The sequence below is a fragment of the Sylvia atricapilla genome, chromosome 16, assembly GCF_009819655.1.
Source record: "Sylvia atricapilla isolate bSylAtr1 chromosome 16, bSylAtr1.pri, whole genome shotgun sequence".
Classification (NCBI taxonomy): Eukaryota; Metazoa; Chordata; class Aves; order Passeriformes; family Sylviidae; genus Sylvia; species Sylvia atricapilla.
In genome coordinates, this window is record NC_089155.1 from 5,327,491 (window position 1) to 5,353,918 (window position 26,428).

At 46.2% G+C, this 26,428-nt stretch overlaps 1 protein-coding gene across 1 annotated transcript in view; it reads left to right on the forward strand.

The window, feature by feature from the left end:
- TOP1 (DNA topoisomerase I) overlaps positions 1 to 24,424 on the forward strand; it is a 67,327-nt gene extending 42,903 nt beyond the window's left edge. The window contains 16 exon segments of the mRNA XM_066330582.1: positions 3,250 to 3,325; positions 4,264 to 4,361; positions 8,721 to 8,836; positions 12,088 to 12,209; positions 12,913 to 13,035; positions 14,485 to 14,672; positions 15,288 to 15,432; positions 16,460 to 16,603; positions 17,629 to 17,814; positions 19,319 to 19,387; positions 19,987 to 20,101; positions 20,765 to 20,892; positions 21,945 to 22,039; positions 22,742 to 22,891; positions 23,027 to 23,097; positions 23,100 to 24,424. Coding sequence (XP_066186679.1) covers positions 3,250 to 3,325; positions 4,264 to 4,361; positions 8,721 to 8,836; positions 12,088 to 12,209; positions 12,913 to 13,035; positions 14,485 to 14,672; positions 15,288 to 15,432; positions 16,460 to 16,603; positions 17,629 to 17,814; positions 19,319 to 19,387; positions 19,987 to 20,101; positions 20,765 to 20,892; positions 21,945 to 22,039; positions 22,742 to 22,891; positions 23,027 to 23,097; positions 23,100 to 23,128 — 1,855 coding nt within the window. The 3' untranslated portion in view covers positions 23,129 to 24,424.
- Positions 24,425 to 26,428: the final 2,004 nt, after the last annotated feature.

The following is a 26,428-nucleotide window of genomic DNA, read 5'->3' on the forward strand; positions in this document are numbered from 1 at the left end:
CCATCTCACTGAGATCTGCCACTGTGCCCATCCAGCTCTTCAGGTAGTTTGTCCATACTGGCAGTCAGGAGTTAAAGGGTGGGAAGGATTTCACCATGGTGGTACTCCATCCCTATGTGTCTCAGTTTCCAGGAGACATGGGTGGGGCATCTTTTCTTTGGTGTAATCACTTGCTGCCTTCTGCTAGCTTTGTATGACCTCCCCTCTCACATGTGCAGTGGGAAGATAAAGGATTGGGGTGTTTCTCTATGTTAGGGAGTGTTTTGTCTGTATAGAGCACAAGAATAGTGACAATAAGGATAAGTGCCTATGGATGAGCATCAAGGGGAAGGCTGGTAAGGCAGATATCCTGCTGGGAGTCTTGTTCCAGACCACCCAACCAGGATGAGGAGGTGGATGAAATATGCTATGAGTGGCTGGCTGACATTTCACCACTGCCAGCCCTTGTTCTTGTGGGAGACTTTAACCTGCCGGAGACCTACTGGAAACTCAACACAGCAGAGAGGAGGCAGGCTGGGAGGTTTCTGGAGTGTGTGGAGTTTCTGTCTCAGCTGGTAAGGACAGCTGTGGCCTTCCAGGGATAGTACCCTGCTGGACCTCTTTACAAACAGAAGGGCAGGTGGGAGATGTGGTGGTTTGAGGCTGTCATGGGCATAACAGTCCAGGAAATGATGGAGTTTTCAATACTTGGGGAAGGAGAGGTGTCAACAAATCCTCTACCCTGGACTTCCAAAAGGCAGACTTGGGCCTATTCAGGATGCTGTTTCGGAGTATCCCTTAAAAATGAAGAGGCCCAGGAAGGCTGAATTTACTTTAAGAAAGAAATTTTGAAGGCACAGGAGCAGCCTGTCCCCATGTGCCAGGAGATGAGCCAGTGGGGAGGGAGACCAGCCTGGCTGAGCAGGGAACCGGAACTCAAAGAACAAGAGTGGAAAAAGGGATAGACCACTCCAAAACTGCTTAACGATCTCTTTAGGTCATGTAGGAAGAAAATTAGAGAGACAAAAGTTCAGTTAGAAGTTAATCTGGCCACTTCTGTAAAAGATAATAAGTATTTTTATAAATAAATTAATAACAAAAGGAGGGCCAAGGAAAACCTGCATTCTTCATTGGATACCAGAGGGAATATTTTATCAAAGACAAGGAGATGGCTGAGGTATTTATTGCCTTTTTGTATCAGTCTTCAACAGCAGGACTGGTTATCCTGAGGGCAGCTGGGTCCCTGAGCTGGTAGAGAGGGATGGGGAGCAGAATGGACCCCCTGAAAACCAGGAGTGGCCTGCTGAAAACCAGGAGTTAGATGTTCACGGGTCTGTGGGACTGGATGGGATCCATCCAAGCGTGCTGAGGGAGCCTGGTGGAAGAGCTCTGTGGGTTAGTATCCATCATTTATCCAGTTCTGGCTTACCAGGGAGGTCCCAGATGACTTGGGGTGCCAGTGTGACACCCATCCCCAGAGAGGCTGGAAGGAATGTCCCAGGAACTCCAGGCCTGTCAGCGTGACCTCTGTGCCTGACAAGGTTATGGAGCAGCTCATCCTGAGTGTGATCACACAGCACCCACAGGACAGCCAGGGGATCAGACCCAGCCAGTGTGTGTTTAGGAAAGGCAGGTCCTGCCTCACGAACCTGAATCCCTTTTATGACCAGGTGACCTGCCTGGTGGATGTGGGACAGGCTGTGGATGTTGTCTGCCTGGAATTCTGCAAAGCCTTTGACACTGTGTCCCACAGCATCCTCATGTCTCCTCCTTTTCAGCCATCAGCCCACAGCTTGGGCAAGTGCACTCTTCTCTGGGTTAAGAACTCTCTGGACAATCCAAGTTTAGAGAGTTGTGAGAGATGGTGTTGCACCATCACTACTGGTGTTCCACAGGAATCAGTGTTAGGCCCAGTCCTGTTTAATACCTTTACTGATGATCCAGATACTGGGATCAAGTCTGCCATTAATAAATTTGTGGATAACACCAAGTTGGGTGGGAGTGTTGATCTACTGGAGGGTAGGAAAGTCCTGCAGAAGGATCTGGACAGGCTGGATCAATGGGCTGACACCAGCATGATGTTCAAAAAGACCAAGTGCTAGTTCTGACACTTTGGCTGTGAGCCCTTGCAGTGCTCCAGGCTGGGGGCAGAGTTGCTGGGAAGTGCCCAGGAGAAAAAGCCCTGAGAATGATGGTCAACAGCAGCTGAACATGAGCCCAGATGGCCAAGAGGGCCAATGGCTCCTGAGCTGTATCAGGAATAGTGTGGCCAGCAGCACCAGGGAGGTGATTCTGCCCCTTTACTGGGCACTGGTGAGGGCACCTCAAGTTTTGGGCCACTCAGTTCAAGAAGGACATGGACTGGGGAGCAACTTCAGAAGAAGGCAGTGGAGCTTGGGAAGGGTGTGGAGCACAAGTCCGGTGAGGAGCAGCTGAGGGAGCTCAGCCTGGAGAAGAGAAAGCTCAGGGGTGACCTTACCACTCTCCAGAACTCCCCAGCAGGAGGGTGCAGCCAGGTGAGGGTCAGGTTCTGCTCCCAGGGAACAAGGGATAGGACAAGAGGACATGGTCTTCAGCTGTTCCAGGGGGGGTTGGATTGGATATTGGGAGGAATTTCTTCACAGACACAGTGATTAGACAGTGGAATGTGCTGCCCAGGGAGATTGGTGGGGTCACTGTCCCTGAAGGTGTTAAAGGGAAGACTGGAAGTGGCACTCAGTGTCCTGGTCTGGTTGACAAGGTGGTGTTGAGTCATAGGATGGAATAGATGATCTCAGAGGTCTTTTCCAACCTCACTGGAAATGAAGTTGTGTTTATGTAATTTGCCAGTACTCAATTTCACTATTGTTTGAGCTGGTGGGGGGTGCAAAAAGTGAGTCTTATGGGCAGGATCCCAGACTGATGACTGGAAAGATAGTTGGGATAGAACATGCCAATAAGGTTTTACTCATTTATCCCATCCTGTGGAATCACTGCATGGCTAACTAATGCTTTTGAATTGATTGTTCATCGAGGAAGATGTTTGCTTCAGCAAGCAGTGAAACTTGTGGAGAGGTATTGAAAATAACATCTTGTAGGTTTTGTAGACTGTTGTGCTGGATTGGGATTATTGAGTCTTTTGAGAGAGCAGGGTATAAATTATATGCTTTAGAAATTAAAAATGGCAGCTATGCTGCAAGCTTGTGCACACAAACTTTGTACATCTATGACTTGTCTCTATTTGTACTGGAAAATGGATGGATTTCATCAGCAAGTCTTTTTTGTTCTTAGTGCTGACTACAAACCCAAGAAAATCAAAACAGAAGACATCAAGAAAGCAAAGAAAAGGAAACAAGAGGAAGAAGAGGTAATGTGACAGACAAGTTTATTTCTGTGATCAAGAAAAGCCAGACTCTTCGGTGTGGGATTATGCAGAGCAAGGGGAATGTGATTTTGTCTGGAACAGAGCTGTGTGTGGCAGATCCCCACCCATGGTGCAGATATGAACTTACCTGAACTGTAACATATAAAAAGTCAGGGAAACTTTCTTTCCTACCTTAAAACAGTGGGTGAAGAAGATGCCTCCAGGACATGAACTTCCAGGCTGTTGCAGGCAATTCACAGTTCTGTTAAGGAGCTGGCAGGGGAGCCTTGCTCACTGCTTGTGGTAATTGCACAGATGATGTGGCAGGGTTCAGAGGCTGGGGAGATGGAAAAGAGATTAGATGCTAGAAGGAAGCTTAAAGCATTTAGATAGAGCCTAGGTGGAAATTTCTGTGGAGAAGGACTTGGAAAAGGTTAGCCATAATTTCAGACTGACAAACTACACATCTAGCAAAGACACCCTAGTGAGACACATGTTGCAGCGCCTCCAGGCAATAGGGTTTATTCTTCCCTTCAGAGGAAGTCTCTACACTGAGCATACACCAGGATAATCCCAGAAGCCACCTGACTATGGGATTGTGCTCTGTAGGCTTTGCCAGACCAGACATACCAGTGCAGGCCAGGAAGGAGGTTCTGTAACACAACAATTCTGTTCCCAGACTTGCCCCTTACCAGGTGATAACTGGCTCTGTGCATTTAGCATGTCCCTAGTGTAAAGTAAAAGAATTTGGCTGAAAACTTGAGTGGGACCATCAGCCGACTTTGACTTAATGGGATCATCTAAGAGCACATTTATATGGTGAAGCCACAGGAACTCAGCTCTTATTTACCCCAAGAGAGAGTTTTTTAGTTTTAACACATCTTTTCAGGGGAGGGGGGAATACAGTAGCTCATTCTAACAGATGCTTACTCATTTTGCAGGACATCAAAGCAAAGAAAGTCAAGAGTAAAGATAAGAAAGTCCCTGAAGTGGACAAAAAAAAGAAGCCGAAAAAAGAAGAGGAGCAAAAATGGAAATGGTAACTATATATAGTCAGTGCTGTAGGCTCCCATCTGCACCTGGACTTGCCTGTACCTCCCATGCTGGCTGAATAAGCACATCTGGCTTTCTCTTCTGTTGATTCATGAGGATTTGTTCTGAATAATTGGCTTACTTTCTGGTAAGCTCTAAATAAATATCTCATTCACTATGTTCATCCTCTGAAGTAGAAGTGATATCCCTAAAACAGGAAATAAGTGTTTTGTAGGGTTGTCTGGTTTTGGTTTTTTGGGGTTTTTTTTCCTATCTGTGTCACGTAGAGGCCATCTGTGGTGGTCAGATACCAATATCCTTGTGCCCTGAAGCTGCTCTGTGCTGACACTCTTCAGAGCAGTACCCAACCTTGTAGGCTTGGGGGTCCATTAATAGGTGCAGGTGGAGTAAGGAATATATTAATATGTGCAGATGTGTTAAGCAGTATTCTAGTAGAACTTCTCTGTGTTCCATAGAGGTACAGCATGAGTGGTGTCTGCCTTTTCATTCTAGCTGGGTGTCAGCTGTGCCTCTCAAAATTGCCCCTGCCTCTGGCACAGAAATGAAACTTGATCAAGTGACCAGTTAGCTCAGCCTGTTTGACAAATGATTTCCAAAAATGAGTTTTTAATGAAAAACACTTTCTCTCTTGCCCAGGATCCTTAAGTAACATCACTGAAGGTGTACTTTCACCCACTCTTAAGTTTGTTTTTTTAGAACTTTTTTTTAAATAAGTCTGACCTTTGTGGTTCATTTGGAAGACAAACCTGTGATGCGTCAGTAGTGCTCTGTGTAAGAAACCTGCTGGATATATTTTTTTAACCCTCCATAGTCATTTAAGCTGTTATTTCTAGATTTGAGGGAGCTACCATTTGTGTGTTTTGAAGTTTTGGCCTTAGTACTTCCCTCATTTTAGTGCACATGTACTTCTCAAAAGCATGTGTGTCTTCTGCCCTGTAATGTATTTTTATGACCTTTAAGGGATGTTTCCTTGATCTTTTCTCAGATCATTTGGCTGCTTTTAATAGATCTGTAGAGTTGAGGAAAGTCTTTGCAATCTTCTTCAATCCTTTCAGGTTCAGTCCTTTACTCCTTTATTGACACTATTATTGATTCATCTTTAAAAAGAAGAAAAATCTTCAATAGTGTTTATAGTCTTTGTGTATTTCTCTTTGACTGTCGCAACTTCCTCAGAACAGCAGCACTTGCAAATCTTTTTCATATTTGAATAATCCCTTAGAAACTCCCTGGGTTTCCAGCCTCTTCCCAAAACTTCCCTTTTCCCTGGGCAATCCACTTTTTTCTCAAATCCTTTGACAGAGTATTTTTAATGTACTGTAACATTACTAAGCTACAGGGACATGAGGCATTAGAAAGCTACAGAAGGATTTTTTAGTTTTGTCTCAGCTCCCTTTACTGGTTGTAACTTAATATTCTGTTACCCCAGCTCTCTTTTATTGTGGGCTGTATCCTTGAACAGCACACCTTTACTGGAAAGCTGTACTGTTCTCCCCTCACCTGCCTGGGCAGCACAGGCCCCTGTAGCTGTGTTAAGCTCTGCAGTTTGTGCTTACAGCTGAGGAAAAGTGCCTTGGAAAGTATGTTTTGCAGAATTTGGCATGAGGTAGCTGCATCCTTCTGCTGATGTTCCTGTCATCCATCTGCAGCTTTGTACAGCGTGTTTTTGCTGGACAAGGTTTCATCTGCACTTCACTTGTTTCTCTTAAGGGCATTTTATGTTCCATGTGAGTCAATTTTCTGAGCGTCTGATACCTTTTTTTGGCTGCTTCCTCAAGTGCTTGCTGCCTTGAGCACTTTAATCCTGACTTGTGTGAATGCTGGATGCAGACATCCCCGAGGCACTGGCCTCATTCATCACTCACGTGTGGAGCTCTTGCAAAGGTCATTTTCACGCCCCGTCGGCGTGTGAAGAATGGGATCCAGAAGTGCACCTTAGGAGCACTTCTCCCACCTTGTGTCACAGCAAGTTCATGTCCTTGAAATAACACATCCCTGAGGTATGTTCTGGGGGTTTTTCCCCAAAAAATGTTCTCTCTTTTCATTCCATTTGAAAGATCTTCCCCAGCTTTTCCTTCCTGACGCACCCTGGAATATTGAGATAAGTTTGATGTGGGATTTAATTAAGAAGCCTATATGATTGATGAGTTGTTGCTGGAAATCAGTGAGGCAGCTTTCCTAATAGGCAGCATTCTCCGACAAAATCATGTGTAGAACATTGCTTTAGAACCAGAAGCTGCCAAGGGCAGTGATGCTGCCCTTGTACAAGTGTAATGCTTTTCCTATTTGAAACTAGATGAGGATGAAAAATGAGCTACACTCAGGAGACTCACTTTTACCTTTTGTCTTAATGCTTATGTGTGATGTTTAGGAAGGTGGAGGTGGGATTGGGGGTGGGTTGTGGTCTTTTTGTGGCACACTTTCTGGTAGTTTTGAGCTTAGAAACTACCCCATGAATCCCATGTTCCCCTGTAGCCTTCCCAGAAGGCACAATGTCCTTCTGCTGTCTATTCAAACTGTTTCCTTTCCAGTACTGCTTTTATATGTGTCCTTTGTAAAAGAACAGGAAGGGATAGAGGTACTGAATTTCTCACCAAGTAAATACCAGAGGAATAAATTTAAAAAAATACGAATGACAAACCTGTCTCCTGAAAAGCAGTAACTACTGTGAATGATGCCCCTATTTTGTTCTTACTGGAATAGAATCACTCAATGTCAGAGAGAAGAAGCTTATTCTGGCTGGGAGTGGTTTAGATTTATTTTGCTGAAAGGAGCTTCTGGGTGGAAGAGCCTAGGCCTATGTTTGAAAAAAATATTTATATTTCTAGCTTTTAATTAATGATAAAAAAAACCCCAAAACACAACAATCATTACGAATGTAAATATTTGGAATCTGTGTCAATATTGGTTTCTTATATCAACATGCTTTACTCTAGCCTTCTTCCCAGCCAGGGGCTGAAGTCTGACATGCAGTCTGTACTGATAGCTGGATTTGGATGCTTTGCTCTTAAAGCTATTGCTTCTCATCAGAAGAAATCAGGTCCAGTGGTGTGGTCAAAGATGGTGCCTTTCAAACTCCAGCCAGCTGCAGTGTTGCTGCTGCTCTTAAGCTGTTGATGTACAGACACGAGTGAAGCATTTTGAGTGTCTTTTAGCAGGAGCTCTTGTGTCTGTACAGTGTTTGTCTTCATACCATGACTCCTGTTGTAGTGGAGATGAAGCAATCTGTTGGTGCAGCACAACTCCCAAGATGCAGGCAGTACATGCATTTCCTCAGCTGCTGTGGCACCTGGAATGGGAATGCTGCTCCTTAGGGCTGACACCAGACAGAAGCTTAAACTCCTTTTTTTTTTTATTGTCGTGGCTGCTCAACAAAGTTGTCTGGGCAATTCAGAGACTGAGTGCTGTGACAGGTTAATGGTCTTCCAGCTGATTGATGGCTGAGGTGAAATAGCCTTTCCCAGCAGGGAATCCTGTGCCAGCAGCATGTAGCAGTAATGTGGTGGTGATCATGAAAGGAGCTTGGAGGGGAGGAGGGTGGAATCAGTGGCCTGGGCACTGGGAACTAGGGGGAGGATCCTGGCCTGGCAGGACCCTTTTCTCTGCAGATGAATTGCTGACCCTGTTCCCTTGGAATGTGGGATTGGTGGCGCCTGCCTTGCTGTGTTGTGATACCAAATGCATCACTTGCAAAGCATTTTTATAGAACATTTTTTATAGAGCGTCTTTAAGGCAAACATGCAGTTTTCTGGGCTGCTCTGTTTTCCTTCAAGTATGCTTTTCTTACCCAGAGAATTGGAATGAATTTAAAACGACAGAGCAGGTTTTAGTCTTTCTAGCCCAAGCAGGTTTGTTCTCATTTAGGTCGTAAATGAGCATCTGTTTCTTTATCTCTGCCCTTAATGGCATATTGTCCACATCTGAAAGCAGCTGCATAATATGCCACAATTGTTTGACTTTGCTGAGAAGGCATCCTGGACCTGATGTTAGATCACGGCTGAAACTAATTTGGCGTGATCCAAGCAGGTTTACAGGGTCCAAGGCTTATTTTCTTAAGATCTAAGCAATTTCAGCTGTGTGATTTTGTGAAAAGAGAAGCAAATGAGAGGTGAGGGATAGGATAGGATCAGATAATCTGCAGCCCAAGGTATTCTCCTTATGGATATGACTGTGCTTTTCAAAAAAGAAAAGGAAAAAAGGAATTAAATGGTGATAGTACATTGAGTATTTTTTGTTGGTCTGACAAAGCAGTGATTTCTTGCTGGTTTAGCATACTCTCATACCTACAGAGTAATAAAATGAAGATTGGGAGCTTAAAATTGTATTGGTTCATATTTCTTTCTTGAAGGTGGGAAGAAGAGCGCTACCCTGAAGGCATTAAATGGAAGTTCCTAGAGCACAAAGGCCCTGTATTTGCTCCACCATATGAACCTCTGCCTGAAAATGTCAAGTTTTATTATGATGGTGAGTTAATCTGTGTTTCTACTTGCTAGGAGGAGAAATAAACATCTCAGGGTATTGCAGTGTTCTTCTGGGGACTGAAGAGCTGAGGAGGTGGTTGTGTTTTAGTGCTTCACTTAAATCAGCTCCTCAGCAGCGAAGTGAGGTCTGTGGAAGAAAAGGAATTTACCTGAGCCTGCTGAATTCTGCTCACTGAAGTGACACAGGGATGAACCTGCCCTCAGCCCCTTATGGTGGTGAATCTCTCAGGTTCCTTAGCAGAATGAGGATGTCTGATGGCTCAGAGTAGCAGTGACGAGTGGAGGATGTAACTGTACCTGCCTCATCACTGGTCCTCTCTAGGCTTCCTCTTGTTTCCCTGAACATTAAGAATTGCAACTTCCATCATCTGTGGTGAAATTCATCATCATTTGATGGTATGATCAGAAGAAAAGGGAAGTGAATTTGGGTCCAGGTGATTAGGATCTTGTAGGAATGAAAGGGATGACCCTGGTCTCAAGGACACAACCCTCTCATGTAAGTCATGGTCCCATTCCCTGACCACTGCATGGCTGAGCTGCTTGGTGTGGGATTCAAGTATCCTGGGCTGCCTGGCTGGTAGAGGCTCACGTGGAAGGGATTATATGATGTGATGCCTGTTGGAGCCTGGACTTGATGATCTGTGTGTTTCCTTTAAGTCCTGTGATCAAGTTAAATGAAGGATCAAATTAACCCAGGATTGAATTAAGTGGGAGGTATTTGATTGGATGAAAATGTCGTTTTTGGTGATGGGGACATCTGCACATGGAACTGTTGCAGAAGGATTTGCTGGTTTCATGTGACATTACACAGTGTTTTTAAATACTGAAGAATAGGTGGCATTACATTTTCAGCAGCAAAGTAGTGAAATAAATATGTTGTAGCCTATTAAAGGCCATCTCCAAGCAAGTACAGGGTGGTCAGGGATGTCAGCCTTCTTTCATAGGGTTTGATAAGACCTTGATACAAAGTTGGAAATTGTTTCCCTGTATTGAAAAATGCATGATCTCTCCTGTTGTCTGTAGAAGGGGAGGGACAGAGTTGCACTGTGCTGTCTCTTGGCGCAGACAGCAATAAGCTCCTCGTCCCTCCAGCCATCTATTTCCCAGAGCCTCTGCAGGGATATTTGCAGCCTCTGCCTCTGTCATCACAGAAATTCATCAATAAGCTCAACAGTCATGGACTGGGCAGGGAGGGGGTCTGGCAAATGAAGACATCCCGTAAGTCTTCCTTGAGAAACTAGGCAAAAAATCAGATGTCTGATTTACACAGCAGCTGCGGAGAGCCTCTGTCTGTGCTCACAAGGCATTGTCTCATTTCAAGATTATCCCAGGGTGATTTGTAGAGCCCAATAATGAGGCTGTGGCTGGCCAGCAGCCTGCTCACACCGGAGGAGTCTGTCCCTGGCCTCGGGATTCACTGCCTGCTTTCATCTCACGTAACAACTGCTGGGGGCTGGGAAGTGCCCACGATACCGACTCAGGGAAGGAGCTTGAAATGCCAAAACCATCCTTTCTCAGTGCCTGTGGGTTAACCAGTCACTGCTCACAGTCCAGAGGTGGCTCAAACTTGCACATTTTTCTGTAGATAGGGCAAGGTAAGAGTGTAGGTGGCAGCAGTTGCAGTCGTGGCCGTGGGGTTTCTTCTGCTCGTTATATCCCCTGCTTGCTCTCTGGTTTTCAGTTTTGAAACCAGGTAACAAATATTCATGCCTCTGGAATAAATCCTTTCTTTACCAGCCTTGTCACTGAGAGCCTTTTCAAACCTTGGTGGAATAAAAGGAAATTGTGTCCAATGAAATATATTCTAAAGTGATTAGATAAAGGTGACTGAGCCTTCAGCTAACTGGGAAAAATATCAGACATTTTAGCCCCGTAACATGTTACTAACTACAGCCTCTTTCAAGCTAAATTGTAGCCTGGAAAAACAGTTTCCCTTGCTGTCTCTCCCTTCCCCCATTTCCTGTTATAAGCAAACAAATGCTGTATTTTAGGTTACAGCTTAAAAATTGGCAGAGTTACTGTTGGTTTAATTTAATTGTGGAATATTCTCAGATCATTGGGAGGACCTTTTGCTAAGTCCTGTTTTACGAGGGTTTATAGATCTTAAGGCTTTTTAGCTGACTCCCATGATTTAATTTTAGAGATGATGCAACTTTTGAAAATACATAGTAAGTCCAAAGCATGGTATTTTTTTTTCCCAAGAGCACAGATTGAACAGTTTCTTTTGTTCACTTTTGTGCGGTAAAATGGCTGTTAAAAATCCCCAGGTGTTGACTGTCTGCCAACCATTGGAACTTCAAATGTTTCTTGCAACTAAACTAGCTGGAGATGTGAGCTGCATGCAGAGTCCTTCAGAGGGATCACTGGCACCCCGTGTTTCATCAGGAATGCAGTCAGGACCAAAAACTGCTCGATAGGAATGTTAGATGTGGAATCCACAGCCTCGATGCTGCAGCTGCCTCTTTTCCCTTGTGTTTCAGTCTTCCCTTGCAGCAATTCCACTTTGTGCTGCAGTCATGCAGAGAAGCTGGAATGTGACCCCTCCATTCACTGACAGCTCAGTCTTTCTTAAAAACAACTGGCTTTTGAGCCTGCTTTGGGGCTGCAGGAGTGCATTCCCACAGCACAGGGAACAATTAGCAGAACCCTGACACGTTTCCCTGCAAAGAAGGAGAGTTCAGTATTTGGCATCTATTTCCAGCCTATTTGTAGTGTGTCCAGAGGAAGGGCTCTTCCTGCCTAGAAATAGCTAAAGGCTGGAAGGGGTGTTCCAAGGTAGAGTCTGTCTGTGCATTGAAAAGGAATACAGGGACTGTATTTCCCATATGTCTGAGTGCTGGAATATGAAATTTAATGAAATCCCTGCCTCTTTGACATCAAACAGCAGTGTCTCCCCAGGAGCTTACCCAGCACGGGGGTGGCCCAGCAGAGGGTTTCCTGCAGCAGGCCTTTTCCCCTTCCTGCCCTGCAGCCCAGACCTGCCTCACATCAGATTGCTGTTGCTTTTTTGAATGTTTAGATTCCAGAGGAAACTTTTTTCAAAATGTTTGTGGTGGAAGTCAAGCAATTGTGCTCCTCTGTTTCCTTTGTCCATTCAAGTTGCCCTATTATGTAACATTTAAAGACAAACTTCTCTGTAGTAAAAATACAATCCTTTAGGGTAGTTACTATGTTCTCTTTATGAATTTGATTCCTGTTTACCATTTTCTTTAAGAAGGAAACCTTTCTTTGTAGGTAAAGTCATGAAGCTGAGTACCAAAGCAGAAGAAGTTGCCACATTCTTTGCAAAAATGCTTGATCATGAGTACACTACAAAGGAGATCTTCAGGAAAAACTTCTTCAAGGACTGGAGAAAGGTATGCACATAGTCCTGGGCTGCAGTGACTATTGACATGACCAGTGTCTCCTTGGCACTGACCAGTGAGAAGGGGCTGATGTTCTTTGCACTCAAAAGTTGGCTTGAGGCAACTACAAGCTGTCTGAGACTGTAGCTGTGAAATTTCCCATTTATCCTGGATTTTCATCAGGGAGGATCCTACTATAAATGCCTTTCTAAACCAACAAAGTCAGATTTCTGTGTTCCAGCACCATGGCATGTAGTTGACTTGCCTGTTACATGCCTTGTGTAAAAGCCAGATGTACTAGAAGAAAACCTCTTCCAAAGAACTAAAACAGAGATGCTCACCTCAGTCATCAGCCATAAGAGCAAACCTTTAGATTAGTTTGATGCAGTTTTCCTGGATATGTTTCTGGAATTTTCTCCCCATCCCTCAGCAGACCCTATCAGGGTGTGGGAGTTATTTGGAAAGTGGTGCAGCATTGCCCAGTGCCTGGGGAGACCAGAACCCTGCAAGGCCAATGCTCCATAGGATCTGCTGCTTGTCCTTTCCTCTTTAACCCTCAGCTGGAGTGAGCCTGTGCAAGAATTTGGGGATTCTAGGGGTTATTATGAGACCCTGCCTGTTGTTCCTGTTTAGGCTGCCTTGAACAGGGTAAGCTCTGCTATGCATTAAAACTTGGTGTGTGTGAAAACTTAAAGCACTGCTTTCTTTCTGCAAGGAAATGACCTCTGAAGAGAAGAGCACTATCACCAACCTCAGCAAGTGTGACTTCACCCACATGAGCCAGTATTTCAAAGCTCAGTCGGAAGCTAGGAAACAGATGTCCAAGGAGGAGAAACAGGTACCAGTGGGAATTCTAGGAGATTTCATGGTTGTAAACATCTTTGTGCAGTCATTCTGCTTGCTGTGCATACGTCAGTAGCTTTCACCAGCTTTCAGATTATTGCTTTCATGTGAACTGTAGGAGTCTGCACTGTGCAGCTCAGGTAGGGCAGAGCACTGTGTTTACAGCTGAATCTTCATCCTGATTTGAAATGATACTGATAGGGCTGATCCTGCTTAGGGAAATAAAGTTAAGTAAGTAAGTGCTTAAGTAAAGTTAAGTAACTGCTTAAGTTAATAAAGAGAATCAGAGGTGCTGCCTCTGGGTTCATTAGTCCCTGGGAAATGATGAGCAGTGGATACTCAGTTAAGAATGGCATAGATCAGATTGGTGGAAAGGACGCAGCAATGCCATTAGTGAGTAAAATGAGGGAAGAAATCTTAAACATCAAGTAATGCTGTTTTTTGAATAAAAAATTAACTTTATTATCCAGTAGCATGGCTACAGTGTCTTGTAGGTCAAGTATTAAATTGTCTGCAGTGGATGTTGGAAGGTGGAAACTTTCCCCAAGTTCTCAGTTGATGTTCTGCAGTGCTCTAGTAGTTGTCCTTTAAATGAAGGGCCTGGCAGCTTGGAATTACAACATTTAGGATTAGAGGGATCCCATTTAAATGGAGAGCCCTTGTCTTCCTGCTGTTTCTATTTGATAAATGTGGGTGAGCCCTTCAGTTCCTCTCAATGATAGCTCTTAAAATGGAGCAGAAGTGTTTTTTTCTGTTTCTTAGCTGGTGCAGCAGTGCTGTCTGTGGGTCAGATGTTTCATTTTGAGCTGCAGTGTTTTTATTTTTCCTTCTATATAATTAGAGTTCAGGCACAGAAGTATGCAGTGAAATCTCAGCACATTCTTTCTTAGAAGACTGTGTTCTGCTTGTGAAACCATTTGCTGACACAGGCTTGACATGCAGCAGCCTGGAGACATTCCTTTGCCTGCTTTCCAATGCTGAGTTCAGGCACAGAAGTCTTTTATACACAGAATTTTTATATATAAACAACAAGATAGGAAGTCCAGTGGATGTCAAATGCTCAGTATAAAATATAAAGTAGCAGTACTGTGCTGGGGGTACCCTTGAAGCTGAGATATATGGATAGAGATACACGCCTCTATTGTGGCAAATTTGTAGCTGCCTTCAAATTCAAATCACTGCCAGCAGTGATTTGTTTCCTTCAATTACAACTTTTCAGAGAGTTTTCACACCTTCTTTCCCTTTTTCAAGTTTGTTTGTGCACTCTGCATTTTATGAATGCTTTTCTGGCCAGTCCAGTATACTTGCCATGATGGGGATCTGTTTTTTGATTGGGTCTTCAGCATTAGAGTGGTGCAAATCTAAAAACTTTTCAAGTCTTGCCATATAAAGGTGCATGTGGTGCTGTGTGTGCTATATCATCTTTGCTTTTGGCTTTCCCCAGAAAATCAAAGAGGAGAACGAGCGGCTATTGAAGGAATATGGGTACTGTGTGATGGACAACCACAAGGAGAGGATTGCCAACTTTAAGATTGAACCCCCAGGTCTCTTCCGAGGTCGTGGGAACCATCCCAAGATGGGAATGTTGAAGAGACGCATCATGCCTGAAGACATCATCATTAACTGCAGCAAGTGAGCACTGCATGCTCCACACCTTGGCTTTGCTTTCATTTTTTAAACCCCTCTGTAAGCTGATATTCAAACGCGTAGAATTAGGGAGTTTATCTTGTTCTCATGTGGATAAGCAACTGAGTCATACAAGCAAAGTCTGAGCAAGGCAATCATGGGTTTCATGTAGAACTTTTTCAGCATATTTTCTTCCTCATGCCTGCAGCCTACATCTGCTAAACTGTCATTCCTGCTAGTATTTCCAGAGAATCATTTTCTTCTACAGAGGTTGCCCTACCTTGTCTTTCTTGATGTTGAAGGCTAAGGTTTGGTGGGCTTCGCTTCAGTCTCTCTAGTCCTCGTAAGTGTCCACATTATTACAGTGTTCACAAATCCCAACTGGTCCCAGCAGGGTTTCCCACCTACAGTATAATTCTTCAGCAGGTACATGTTGGTAGCATTCCTGATCTTTGTTCATTTTGATTTACTTGGTTTCCTGCCTGTAGAGATAAAGCACTTCTGTTGCCTCAGTTCCTTTGTCTGCACTTTCTTTGTATAATGCTGTTTATTACCTTCTCTGTTTTGATGCTGCTGGGATTTTCTTCAAATAGCTTTTCTCATCTTTCTGATTCTCTGTAGGGATTCCAAAATCCCTGCCCCTCCACCAGGACACAAATGGAAGGAGGTCCGGCATGACAACAAGGTGACCTGGTTGGTGTCATGGACTGAGAACATCCAAGGCTCTATCAAATACATCATGTTGAACCCTAGCTCAAGAATTAAGGTAAAGATCCACTCAGGGAAACAAAACCAAAACAATCTTCCTGGTCGTATTTCCAAGAAGCAAATGTAGCTCTTGGTTAGGAAAGAAATAGGAGGTAAAGCTACTTGGTTATTTCATCTTAGAGTGGTGAAATACACTGGGAAGTTTCTGTGCTTCTGTTCCCCCTTGAAAAGAGAGGATACTGTTACTGCCCAGGAGAGCAGGTGAAATCTGGAAAATGTCTCCTGAAAAGCATCCTTGTGTCATTTCTAGCAGGAATCTTTTAACCTCTGTAAACCTAAAAGAAAGCAGTTTATCCAAGAATAGTCTTGTTCTGGTGGATATTTCACATACGTTTGGCCTTAAATTCCCCTGCCTGGTATTGGAGTGAAGTTCTAACCATGGGTTGTTAATTCGTTGTTTGTAAAATTAAAAACCCTGCCAGGCTCCTGGCTGAGAAGGCTGGTAAGGAGCTCATGACTGAAGGAAAAACAAACTCCTGCTGTGGGAGCAAATACCCAGTCTGTGAATCAAGTCCATAAAAGCAAGAATTTAAGCTCCTTTCATGAAGTCTTTTTCTGAGAGATTTTTTCCTGGATTGGAAACAAGGAGTTTGTCCTACAAATACAGGAGGAAAAATATCTCTATTCCTTGTGAGTTCCTGCCCTCTTTTTGCTGTGTCTTGAATATATAATAATGATGATGAACTGTTGATGTTGCTTTTGCCTTTTATGGGTATTTAATTACACAGCTGAAAGAACATAAGTACCATCTGAATAAAGCAAAGGAAACCATTTGTATTTTGAGAAGCAGGGAAGATGTGTCTTTTGTGTCTCTCTCGAGTTGCTTCCATGGAAGTATTTAATATCATGGAAATCTGAATGACCTGCAGCTGTGTGGCAGCACAGTGTGAAGCTGAGCTGTGCAGCAGCATCTCAGTGCTTTTGTACATTTGCCACACATGGGCTTGCAAAGCCTTGAGATGCAGATTGGAGCTGCAGAGCTCTGCCTGCTCTGTAGGGCTGACTCTGTTCCAACCTCCCTGCAGGGTGAGAAGGACTGGCAGAAGTACGAGACAGCTCGGAGGTTGAAGAAGTGTGTAGATAAAATCCGGAATCAGTACCGAGAAGACTGGAAATCCAAAGAGATGAAAGTACGGCAGAGGGCTGTGGCACTGTACTTCATCGATAAGGTGAGGCTCCTTCCAGGCCCTCTCACCTTCCCTGTCCTGCTGGGCACACTTGGGAATGCTGTGTGTTTGTCTTGAGGGCAGAATTGAGCCCAGTTACTAAGGTATCCTGAGACTTCCTGGTGGGCAGGCTCCTTTTCCTTCCCATTACCTGGAATCCAGAGCAATAAACTATTGTACTAAACACAGCTATTTCAGGCAGCATTGTTTAGTTCAGGCAAAGCTCACAGCCTGGTTCCAGAATCACCCAGTTGGATTACTGGGAAGTTTTTGTGGGCCTTTTGTCTCCAGCTGTTTTAGTTTTGCTGCTGGGAATTTCTGCTGGTTTGTCACCTCTTCAGCATGAGGTCACAGTTGTGAGGTTTTGTAATTATGCTAATTTTTTCACCGCAGCATAAAGAAAACTGCAGTTGTGTTGATGCATTTAAAGCAACATGAGACCAGTACCCAGAGCGCTGTTCCCCAGCAGCATATGGTGTCTTAAGTAACTAAATTAACAGATTTTGTTCAAAATGGTTTGATGTAAACCAGGGAAATTTGATGTGAATAATTGTGGTTTCATATGACCACTGAAGATTTCGAAAGTTAGAAGTTGTTTTAGCCAGCACTGTTAAAATATGGGGTTTTATGCAGCCAAATGTAGCCTTTAGATAATTTATACAAGTCAATATTTACATAACCTGCATGCTGTTTGAAATGTATTCAGTGTGCAGTGAATAGGTAGGATCACAGAAGATGAACAACTGAACCGTATGAATTGTTACAAGCAGAGTTCACATGGAGGTCAATTTGATTTTTAAAAACTGCTGCACTTTTTGAAATTAATTTCCATTAGTCAGAACTGTCTCAATTTGAGTTATCTAATGAGCAAAAGTTGGTAAAGCATCCTGGCTTAAACTCTTTAAAAAAAAGGAGATATTCTCCTCTGGACACTGCTGGTTCTAGGCCAGTATCTGATGGTTTGCAGCATTTCTCTATTCTGAGGGCAGTTTGAAGTCCTTACCTCTCTTGTCTTGATATAAATGTAGCTTGCCCTGAGAGCTGGTAATGAAAAAGAAGAAGGAGAGACAGCTGACACCGTGGGCTGCTGCTCTCTGAGAGTAGAGCACATCAAGCTGCATCCTGAGCTGGATGGGCAGGAATACGTGGTTGAGTTCGACTTCCTCGGGAAGGACTCCATCCGATACTACAACAAAGTCCCTGTGGAGAAGAGGGTAAGGCACCTGCACAAGCACATCCACAGGCTGAATAGCACAGAGGTGTGCTCAGCACAGTCTGGATGGTATTAACAGATTGCTTTATCACTGCTCAGATATCGAGCCAGAAAATAAGTCAGTTAATGTGACATCCTTGTGGTGTGACACAGTCCAGCAGGTGAGATGTTCAGACATCTTGCAGCTCTTCCCTGTGTGAAGAGTTGACATAACAACTGTAACAGCTGTGTTAGACAAGTTTCCTGGGTCTCATTCTCATCACCAGAGTTGGTTTTGTCACCTGTAGATGGTGGGGTTGCAGGCCTGTGTGACAAGTAACAGCATAAACGGTTCTGAAATACTGTTGGCACTGGCAGAGCAGCACTTTGATTGGGGCTTGAATAATAGACACCTCTGTCACAGTGGTCTGGGTCACGTTGGAGCTGAGCCCTCCCAGAGGTAGATCTTGACCTTGGCTGCTCTAGAGCCCATAGAGTAGGTTCATTGATACGTCTGCCCTATGCACTTGGGTGTCTGCCAGCCAACACTTCTTATGCCATGTCAATTCTTTTATTTCTGTCACCCACCAGTTTCAAATTTGCTGTGATTTTGGCCTCAGTTCAGAATCCATCCCTATCCAGCAGCGTGAATCTGGAGGGCACTATCCAAAATGTTTCTGTGGGTCTAACAGCTTTGCATCTGGCCCACAGCTCTGTGGTCTGAGTGAGATACCCTGTGTGTAATACTGTGGTAATTGTCATGACAGTCAGCAGTAAATGTCGGCCCCTTGAGGAGCAAAACAACTGAAAAAATAAATCAAACTATTGCTGCTCTAGAAATTAATGTGTGCTGGAATTCTTGGTTCCCTGTGTAAAGAAGAAAATATTTTTCTATTTAAATTTATTGGTATCTCCTAGTATTTTTTCAGTGCTTAAAATGGGGAGTTGGTTATTGTGGAACTAGAAATCTTTGTATATTGAGTGTCTATAGAAGAATGTGTGTTGTTGAGAAGCTGGAGAATTGTAGCACACAGAGCTGGGATTTGTGGTCTCTCTTATAATCAAAGATGCTTTGATTATTCTCCTCCCCCAGTGAGACATGTTTGGGATGAAATTGTATTAAACAATGCAGCAGTGAGGAGGGTTGGTTTCTTGGAGCCTCATGGGAAATGGCTCAGAGGTCTCTCGGGCTCAAGTAATGTGAGAGTAAGGAAAAGGCAGTAGCTTTGGGGTCTCTTTCTCTGTTAGGCAGCTACACCAGAGCAGTTAAGTCTCCTGACTGCAGTTTTGATCCAAAGGATGGGAGGGCATTGAAGGCTCAGGACTACTGTTGCTGGGGAAGAACCTGCAGCACAAGCATTGCATTGAGAGAGGGGTCTTTGCCTACTGGGAAGTAACACCAGCTTCATCAGTGTTCCCTGAAAGCAATTTAATGGCTCTCTGGCAGTCCTGCTTTCATGCAACTTAGTACTGGCCAGTGCTGTGTGGTCTTTGTGCCTGACATTCCTGGTTTTCTTCTCCTGCAGGTATTTAAGAATCTTCAGCTGTTCATGGAGAACAAGCAGCCTGAGGATGACCTCTTTGACCGCCTCAATGTAAGCACATGGTTCATGGTGAGGGTGCTGGAGCACCCTGAACAGGCTTGCTCTGCACTGGGCAGTAACAGCTACTCTATTCCAGAAATGGTTTCAGTGGAAATTTTCTTCCAGAGCAGCCTCAAAGCTGTGAGAGTCTGTCTCAGTCTGGTGTCTGAATTGTCCACAGGTTCCCAAAGTGAAGGGCGTTGGTCCTGGTGAACCTGCCTGGCTCTGACCTGGGGAGGTTTTATCAGAGTTCAGAGAGGATGAATGTGTGAGGTGACAGATTTTCACATGCCATCCCTGTCTGCACACTTGGCTCTGTGGGAGCACAGTGGTGGTCCAGGCATATTTATTGTTGCTGGAAACCAAAACCTCCACACCAAAGAAATCCTTTTTGGCCACTTGTGGTACTTGTTACCAGTTTAATACTTGTTGGTTCTCTGTTCACTTTTGCTGTGGTTTCAGTAATGCTGTGGCTATTCTGTTGTGGTCAGGTCTGAGTACACCAGGCCCCAGCCATGAGCTGTGCCTGTCTGTGTCAGCCATGGATCCAGGGGTTTCACAAACACTGTGGTCATTCCTGGTGCTCACTGTCATCCTTTCTGCTTCTTTAGACCAGTATCTTAAATAAACACCTTCAAGACCTTATGGAGGGACTGACAGCCAAGGTATTCCGTACTTACAATGCCTCCATCACGCTACAGCAGCAGCTCAAGGAGCTCACTAATCGTAAGTCTGAAAGCTGTGAGAGGAACAGATCTTACCCTGCAACACAGACCTGGCTTCCTTGGCTGGGCCACAAGTCATATATCTGTTCACCACTTCCTTGTTACAGTTCTCCCACTGCAAATGTCAGGCAGCTGAGATCTGACCAAAAATCTGCTGTAAGACAGTCAGTCAGAACAGAACTGACTTGTGAGCACAGCAGTGTGTGCTTTCCAGGTTATGCCTATCCTTTGCCAAATCTGTTTGCTTTCTGGTAATTGTCGGGTTCTGTAGATGAAAGGCAAGACAGATGTGTATCAGCCCCATGTTTCTTGGCTGCTCATCCACAACCCCTGTGAGCAGTGCTGCCTTGCACTTTGCAGCTTTACCAAGTGGGCACATTGGACCTGTGAAGCCCAGCAGTGTCCTGGGCAGGGTGGTCCTGCTGTCCCCTGCCTCGGCTGTGCTTCCCCTCTATTGAGTTGAGATGGTGTCAGTGGTGATGAGAAACATCCAAGAGGATTTAGGAGCTGGGATGGAAGTGGCCAGGCTTGGGACTGTAGCTGGAGTGCAGTGTTGAGACTGGACATAGCAGGGGAAGGTTGGCTCTGCAGTGGCTGTGGGATGCTGTCTGGGGCACCACACCCTGGAGAACTGACTTGTTCACCACTCTCCTGTCCTTCACAGCTGATGACAACATCCCAGCAAAGATCCTCTCCTACAACCGTGCCAACAGAGCGGTGGCCATCCTCTGTAACCACCAGAGAGCTCCGCCCAAAACCTTCGAGAAGTCCATGATGAACCTGCAGAGCAAGGTACCTCCCCCTGCCCAGCTCCACGTGCTGCATCTCAGGAGTCAGCATTCCTTCCCCTTGGGGTGAAAGCAGGGCCTGCTGTTCCCTGTCAGGAGTTGCTGGTGTGCATCAGAGATGGGCCTGCTCGGAGATGAGCATTGAGCTGGAATGGGCTTCTTTGAGTTGCCTTTTAGCTGTAAAGAACAAGACCAGACCATTTTTCTGCCCTTCACCCTATAGCTGCCTTTGAAACTTGAGAGCAGCAGTCTCTGACTCTGATCTGTGTCCCCTAAAGAACCTGGAGTGGGCATCCACCCCTGTTTTGTGAATCCCAGGCCACTGTCAGTGTGTACATAGTACATTATGCCCCTCTCACTTGACCTCTTCCTTTTCAGATTGTTTCTGGTGAAGGCCATGAGGTCCAAAGGGGTTAGGTCTGTTCCTGGTCTGACTTTAGAATAACCTTCACAATAAGGAGTTCTGGTTTGGCACTGCAGTGTCCCCTGCTTCCATAACACCTAACATGGCTGCCTTCACCCTAGATCCTAGAGCTTGGGGATGTTTAGGGGGAGTGATTGAACAGAGGCTGCAAAATGCTGAATCTCCCTGAATCCCAAGCTTACTGAAGAAGAACGCCTGAAGTGTTAACACCTTTCAATGTGTAGGATTTGGGGCTGATTCCTGCTGAGGGATCAGGGATCATCCTTCCATGTAGCCATCAGAGAGCTGGTAGTGGTGAGATGCAGTGAAGGCTGATTAGCTGCCAAGAGGGGTTTGTTGGCCAGGCCAGACCACACCAATTCCTAGGCCTGCATGGCTGTAGCTGTGTGCGAAAGCTCCCAGCACCAGTTTGTCTTTGGAAATGAGTGAAGCCCTGTGTTCAGAGGGGGATCTCTCACCACACTTGGCTGTGTAGTGGCCAGTGGCCTGATGGCTCTGCAGGAGCAGATCTGACTGCTGGTAGATTGTGAACGTGGTCACAAGCTGGCTTCCTGGGTCATACTGCCCAGGGGGACTGACACAGCTGTCAGCAGCTTGTTCTCAGTGCTGCCCTGTGGTTTTGCCTCTCCTAGATTGATGCCAAGAAGGAGCAATTAGCTGATGCCAGGAGGGAACTGAAAAGCGCCAAAGCTGATGCCAAGGTCCGGAGGGATGAGAAGTCTAAAAAGTAAGGCTGGTGTTACTGGGCTCTGCAATGCTTCCAGAAGGGGGCCTTCACCCTGTATTCCACTTTCCTGGCCTGTGATTTAGGAAGGCTTTCTTCTGCCCTTTCCATTCTGTGCATGAAGAACAGCCACCTGCAGGGTGGTCTGATGCTGCAGTTCCTGATGTGGTCACTCATGCCCAGCCCTGGGAGCTGAGCCAGTGCTCACCCACCCCACTGCTGCCCAGGACCAATATGCAGCCCTGCTCTCTTCCTGAGGAGCCAGGCCCTGCACATTAATTCATTAATTGCACAGGCACCTTCCTGAGTTCCACACTCCCCACTGGAAGCCCTGGGCACAGACCATGTGCTGGGGCTCCGTGTGGGCTCTGCAGAGCAGCCCCGGGGGAGCTGAGTTATTACAGCAGCATCACAGCATGACTTACTGAGGGATAGATGGGCTGCTGTGGGAGTGGGTGTAGCATCAGAACAGTTCAGGCTGTTGCTTCCAACCCTTTAAAACAAAAGTGCTGCTTAAGATTCCTGCTCTGCCTCTTGGAAAATGTCAGTTCTTAATTGCATGTGCTGAGTGTGTTGTCACCATCTGTGCTGACAAAGCTGCCCTGTGTGGCTGGTGGCATTGCTTACCCTGAGCAGAGGCTCTTTGGGTTCCTGCAGTGCTGGCAGGGCATTAGGAATTCAGTGCTTTGTTCTTTGCCACCCCAGGACAGTGGAGAGCAAGAAGAAAGCCGTGCAGAGGATCGAGGAGCAACTGATGAAGCTGGAGGTTCAGGCTACAGATAGGGAGGAGAACAAGCAGATTGCTTTGGGCACCTCCAAACTCAACTATCTGGATCCCAGGATCTCTGTTGCTTGGTAAGCAGCTGCCTGGGGGTGTGCTGGGATGATCTACCCCACCCCTTCACCTCTCTCTTGTCCTCCCACATAACAAGGGCAGAGTCTCTGGCCTTCCTTGTATCCCTGATTCTAACAGCATCTCCTCTCCTGCAGGTGTAAGAAGTGGGGAATTCCTATAGAGAAGATATATAACAAAACCCAACGAGAGAAATTTGCCTGGGCTATCGCATGGCAGAGGAAGACTATGAGTTTTAACCTGTTTTTATTGAGCTGAATTTTATGGGAAAAGGGAGTAGCCTGGTTTTTAGGGAGATTGATAAACTGTGAGCCTTACTTGTCCTTGGATGCTGGGGAAGGGGGAGGAAAGGGGCAAGTGAGCATCAGATAAAACAGCCAACACCTTGCAGAAAGCATAACCTGGAAATATCTTAAAGGAGCTGAGCCAGTTGTCCTATGGACAACTTATTTAAAAATGTTTCAGAGATCCAAATTCTAGCTGTCTGGTTTGTGTGGTTTTTCTCTTGAGGCAGGGCAAGTGGATGGGGATTTGTCAACCTTCCGCCAGGCAAATTCACCATCACACTGAGAGCGTGGGAATCTTTAGCTACTGTATACAAAATCCAATTATATTGGTGCGTTTTTACAGTTAGGGTTTTGCAATAACTTCTATATTTTAATAGAAAATGGACTCCTTAACCCCTGCCCTTCCCCTCCCCCTCCCGCCCCATTTCAGAATTTAACAAATAAACAAAACTTAAGGAACCCAACGCACCTGTTACAGCTGTCACTATAGTCATGGAAATACCCAAATCTTTTTCAATTTGTCACTTGAAACAGTCGTGGCATTGGAACATGTATTACAAATATCCACCACATTTGTTCAGAGCAAATCATGATGGGAAATCGGCCTCCTGACTTGAGTGTTCCTATTTTAAATGTGAATTTTTATTTCTTTTTAATTATTTTAAAATATTTAAACCGTTTTCTTTCTTTATGATCTTAAAGATCGTCTAGGTTTGGGGAGCGGGTGGGGGGAGGGGGCCGTGTGAGGGAAAGATGCGTGTGGAATTTGAGGACAAGTGAAATTGGAAACAAATGACATTCCCATCACCCTTTGTTCTGAACACGCTCTGTACACTTCCAAGAATTGTCTACTTTTAGGTTGTCAGACTGTTTTACCTTTCCCCCCCTCCTTTTTTTCTAAGCCCCATTCCCCTCTTTTACTTGAAAGATTTTATTGTGTAAAAAGAAGTTTCACAGGTCAATAAAATTTCGAGGGAAATGAGCATTGGTCCAAAAAGGAAAATAATCAAGATTTAGGGCTTTTATTTTTTTCTTTTGTAATTGTGTAAAAAAATTTTAAAAATTAAAAAGCAGAATTTTAATGTGAAACCTTTTTTTGCTATAATCATTAGTCTTAGAGGCATTGTTAGCGTAGTGTGTGTGCAAGACCATTTCCTGCAGCCTTTCCTCAACAAGTATCTTCTATTTTTATCATGAATTCCCTTTTAATCAACTGTAGGTTATTTAAAATAAATTCCTACAACTTAACTGAGTGTTGGTGTCTCTGTGTTCTTTCACCTCCGGCCCTGGACGTGAGGCCCTCGTGGTCTCTGGGCTGGGGGAGATGGTGGGGTGCAATTCCTGTTCCCAGCCCCAGCAGGAATTCCCTGAAGGATGTGGCCCGTCCCTGCCTCGCTCTGATTGTGCTGCACCCTCCGTGCTCACTGTGGGTCTCCATGCAGGCACAGCTCAGAGTTGGCTTTGTCCTGGGAAAAGCCCTGCCCAGGAGAGCAGGAGGAGGGGGATGCAGTGACACTGGAGCTGCCCTTACTGGTTCCTCAGCTGCCTTTTACTGAGCCGCAGCCCTCTGCACAGAGCAGGGTGGAGGGAGAGCAGCTCCTTCCCTTGAGTGGCTGGGAAGGGCAGGAGGCTGGGTGATGAAGCTGATGGATGCATTCTCCTCCCTGGCACTGGGAGCTGCCCTGGCCTGGTGTCCTTGGGGATTGTGGAGCACACACAGCCCTGGCTCCTCTGCAAACACCTCCCCGTGACCCCAGAGCTGGGGTGGGCTCCCAGACCCCCGAGGGTGGCTCAGGCAGCTGAGGAGCCTCTGGGCAGCCAGCCCCGAGCAGGGCTTCCTGCTGCTCGCTGCCATCCTCCAGGCACTTTGTTGTGGCTGCACACACTTGGAGTTTGGCAGGAGCTGCCGTTTGCTCTCTGGGGCCTTTCCAAGGTGCAGCGGTGAAAATGCCAGCGGAGAGGGAAAGGGGCTCATTGTGCTCCTGACCTGCCCGTGCCTGAACAATGCAGCCTGTAAAAATATCATTTCTATTTATACAGCCCTCCTTCCCGCCTGCAGACCTGGCCCGATTACCCCAGATCTTACAAATTCCAGTGTCTTACACCACTGGGCAGGGAATTGTGGAATGCAGTGGGAAGGTGTGTTCTGCCACAGAGGGCAGCTGGCAGATCCACCTTCTCCCTGGGCACGGTGGGGTGCTGTGGCCAGGCTGGGAGATGGGTGCTCTGCCTGTAAGTGCAAGGCCACGCTGGTGTCCAAGGCTGGAGTGTGCTGGGCCTCCCTGTCAGCAAGGAGAAGGATGTTGGTGCGAAACCCACCCTTGAGAATGCACCCAGCTCCCTCCCAGCCCTGGGCAGCACAGGCTCTGTCCCGGGAGCTGAGGAGGGTTTAATCGGTGTTTGTGCCTGTGGCACAGCAGGGTGAGGAGCACACACCCCACGCTTTCCATGGAGAATTCCCAGACCCCACCGACTCACTGCAAACAGAGAAATGGCCACAAACGTGCCACATCCTGTCTCACAGCCCTCCACTGCAGCGCCTGTGCTCGCCTGCCCCAGTGCCACCAGCCCGCTTTGGCTTTCCTGTCCCTCAACAGGGCCCGTGTCCGGGAAACTGAGGCAGCAGTGACATGACCGGTGGAGAGGGCAAAATGTAGGTTTGAACTGGATCTCGTGCATCCATGGACAGGGCCTGGCGGCCAAGGGGAGGTACAAAACCCTGCAGGATGCAGCCCCATCCCCCTTGAAGTCTTCAGGATTCCAGGGTTGAAAATTGAAACCAGGTGAATTGGATATTAAAAAAGCGTGTGCTCCCCGTGCGAGGATGGGGAGCGGGAACCCGGAGCTGCAGTGGGTTTCTCACCAGGTGCTGTTGTCATCCAGAGGGATCCTGCAGCGCTGGCAGGAGCAGGGGCGGTGCGGGGAGCAGCCCGCGGGCACGGCTTTGCCCAGCTCCTCGGAGAGCGGGCGGCACGGGGAAACCGCGCCAGCGGCCGCAGCAGCTCCCGTGCCCCGGGCGGCTCTGCTTTCCATCCCGGCACAGCGCTGGGCCGTGTCTGCCAACACCAGCCCGGGCAGCTCCGCACCGCCCGCCCCGAGCGCCTTCCGCATCCTGCTCCCCGCAGCACCGGCCGAGCTCTTCTTTCCCCGCGGTGATGTTCTCAGCCGGGGTTGTCTTTACCCGCCCCAGGCAGCGCAGAGCAGGCAGGGAGGAATAAATAACCCGGAGAGGCGCGTCCCTCCCAGGGACTG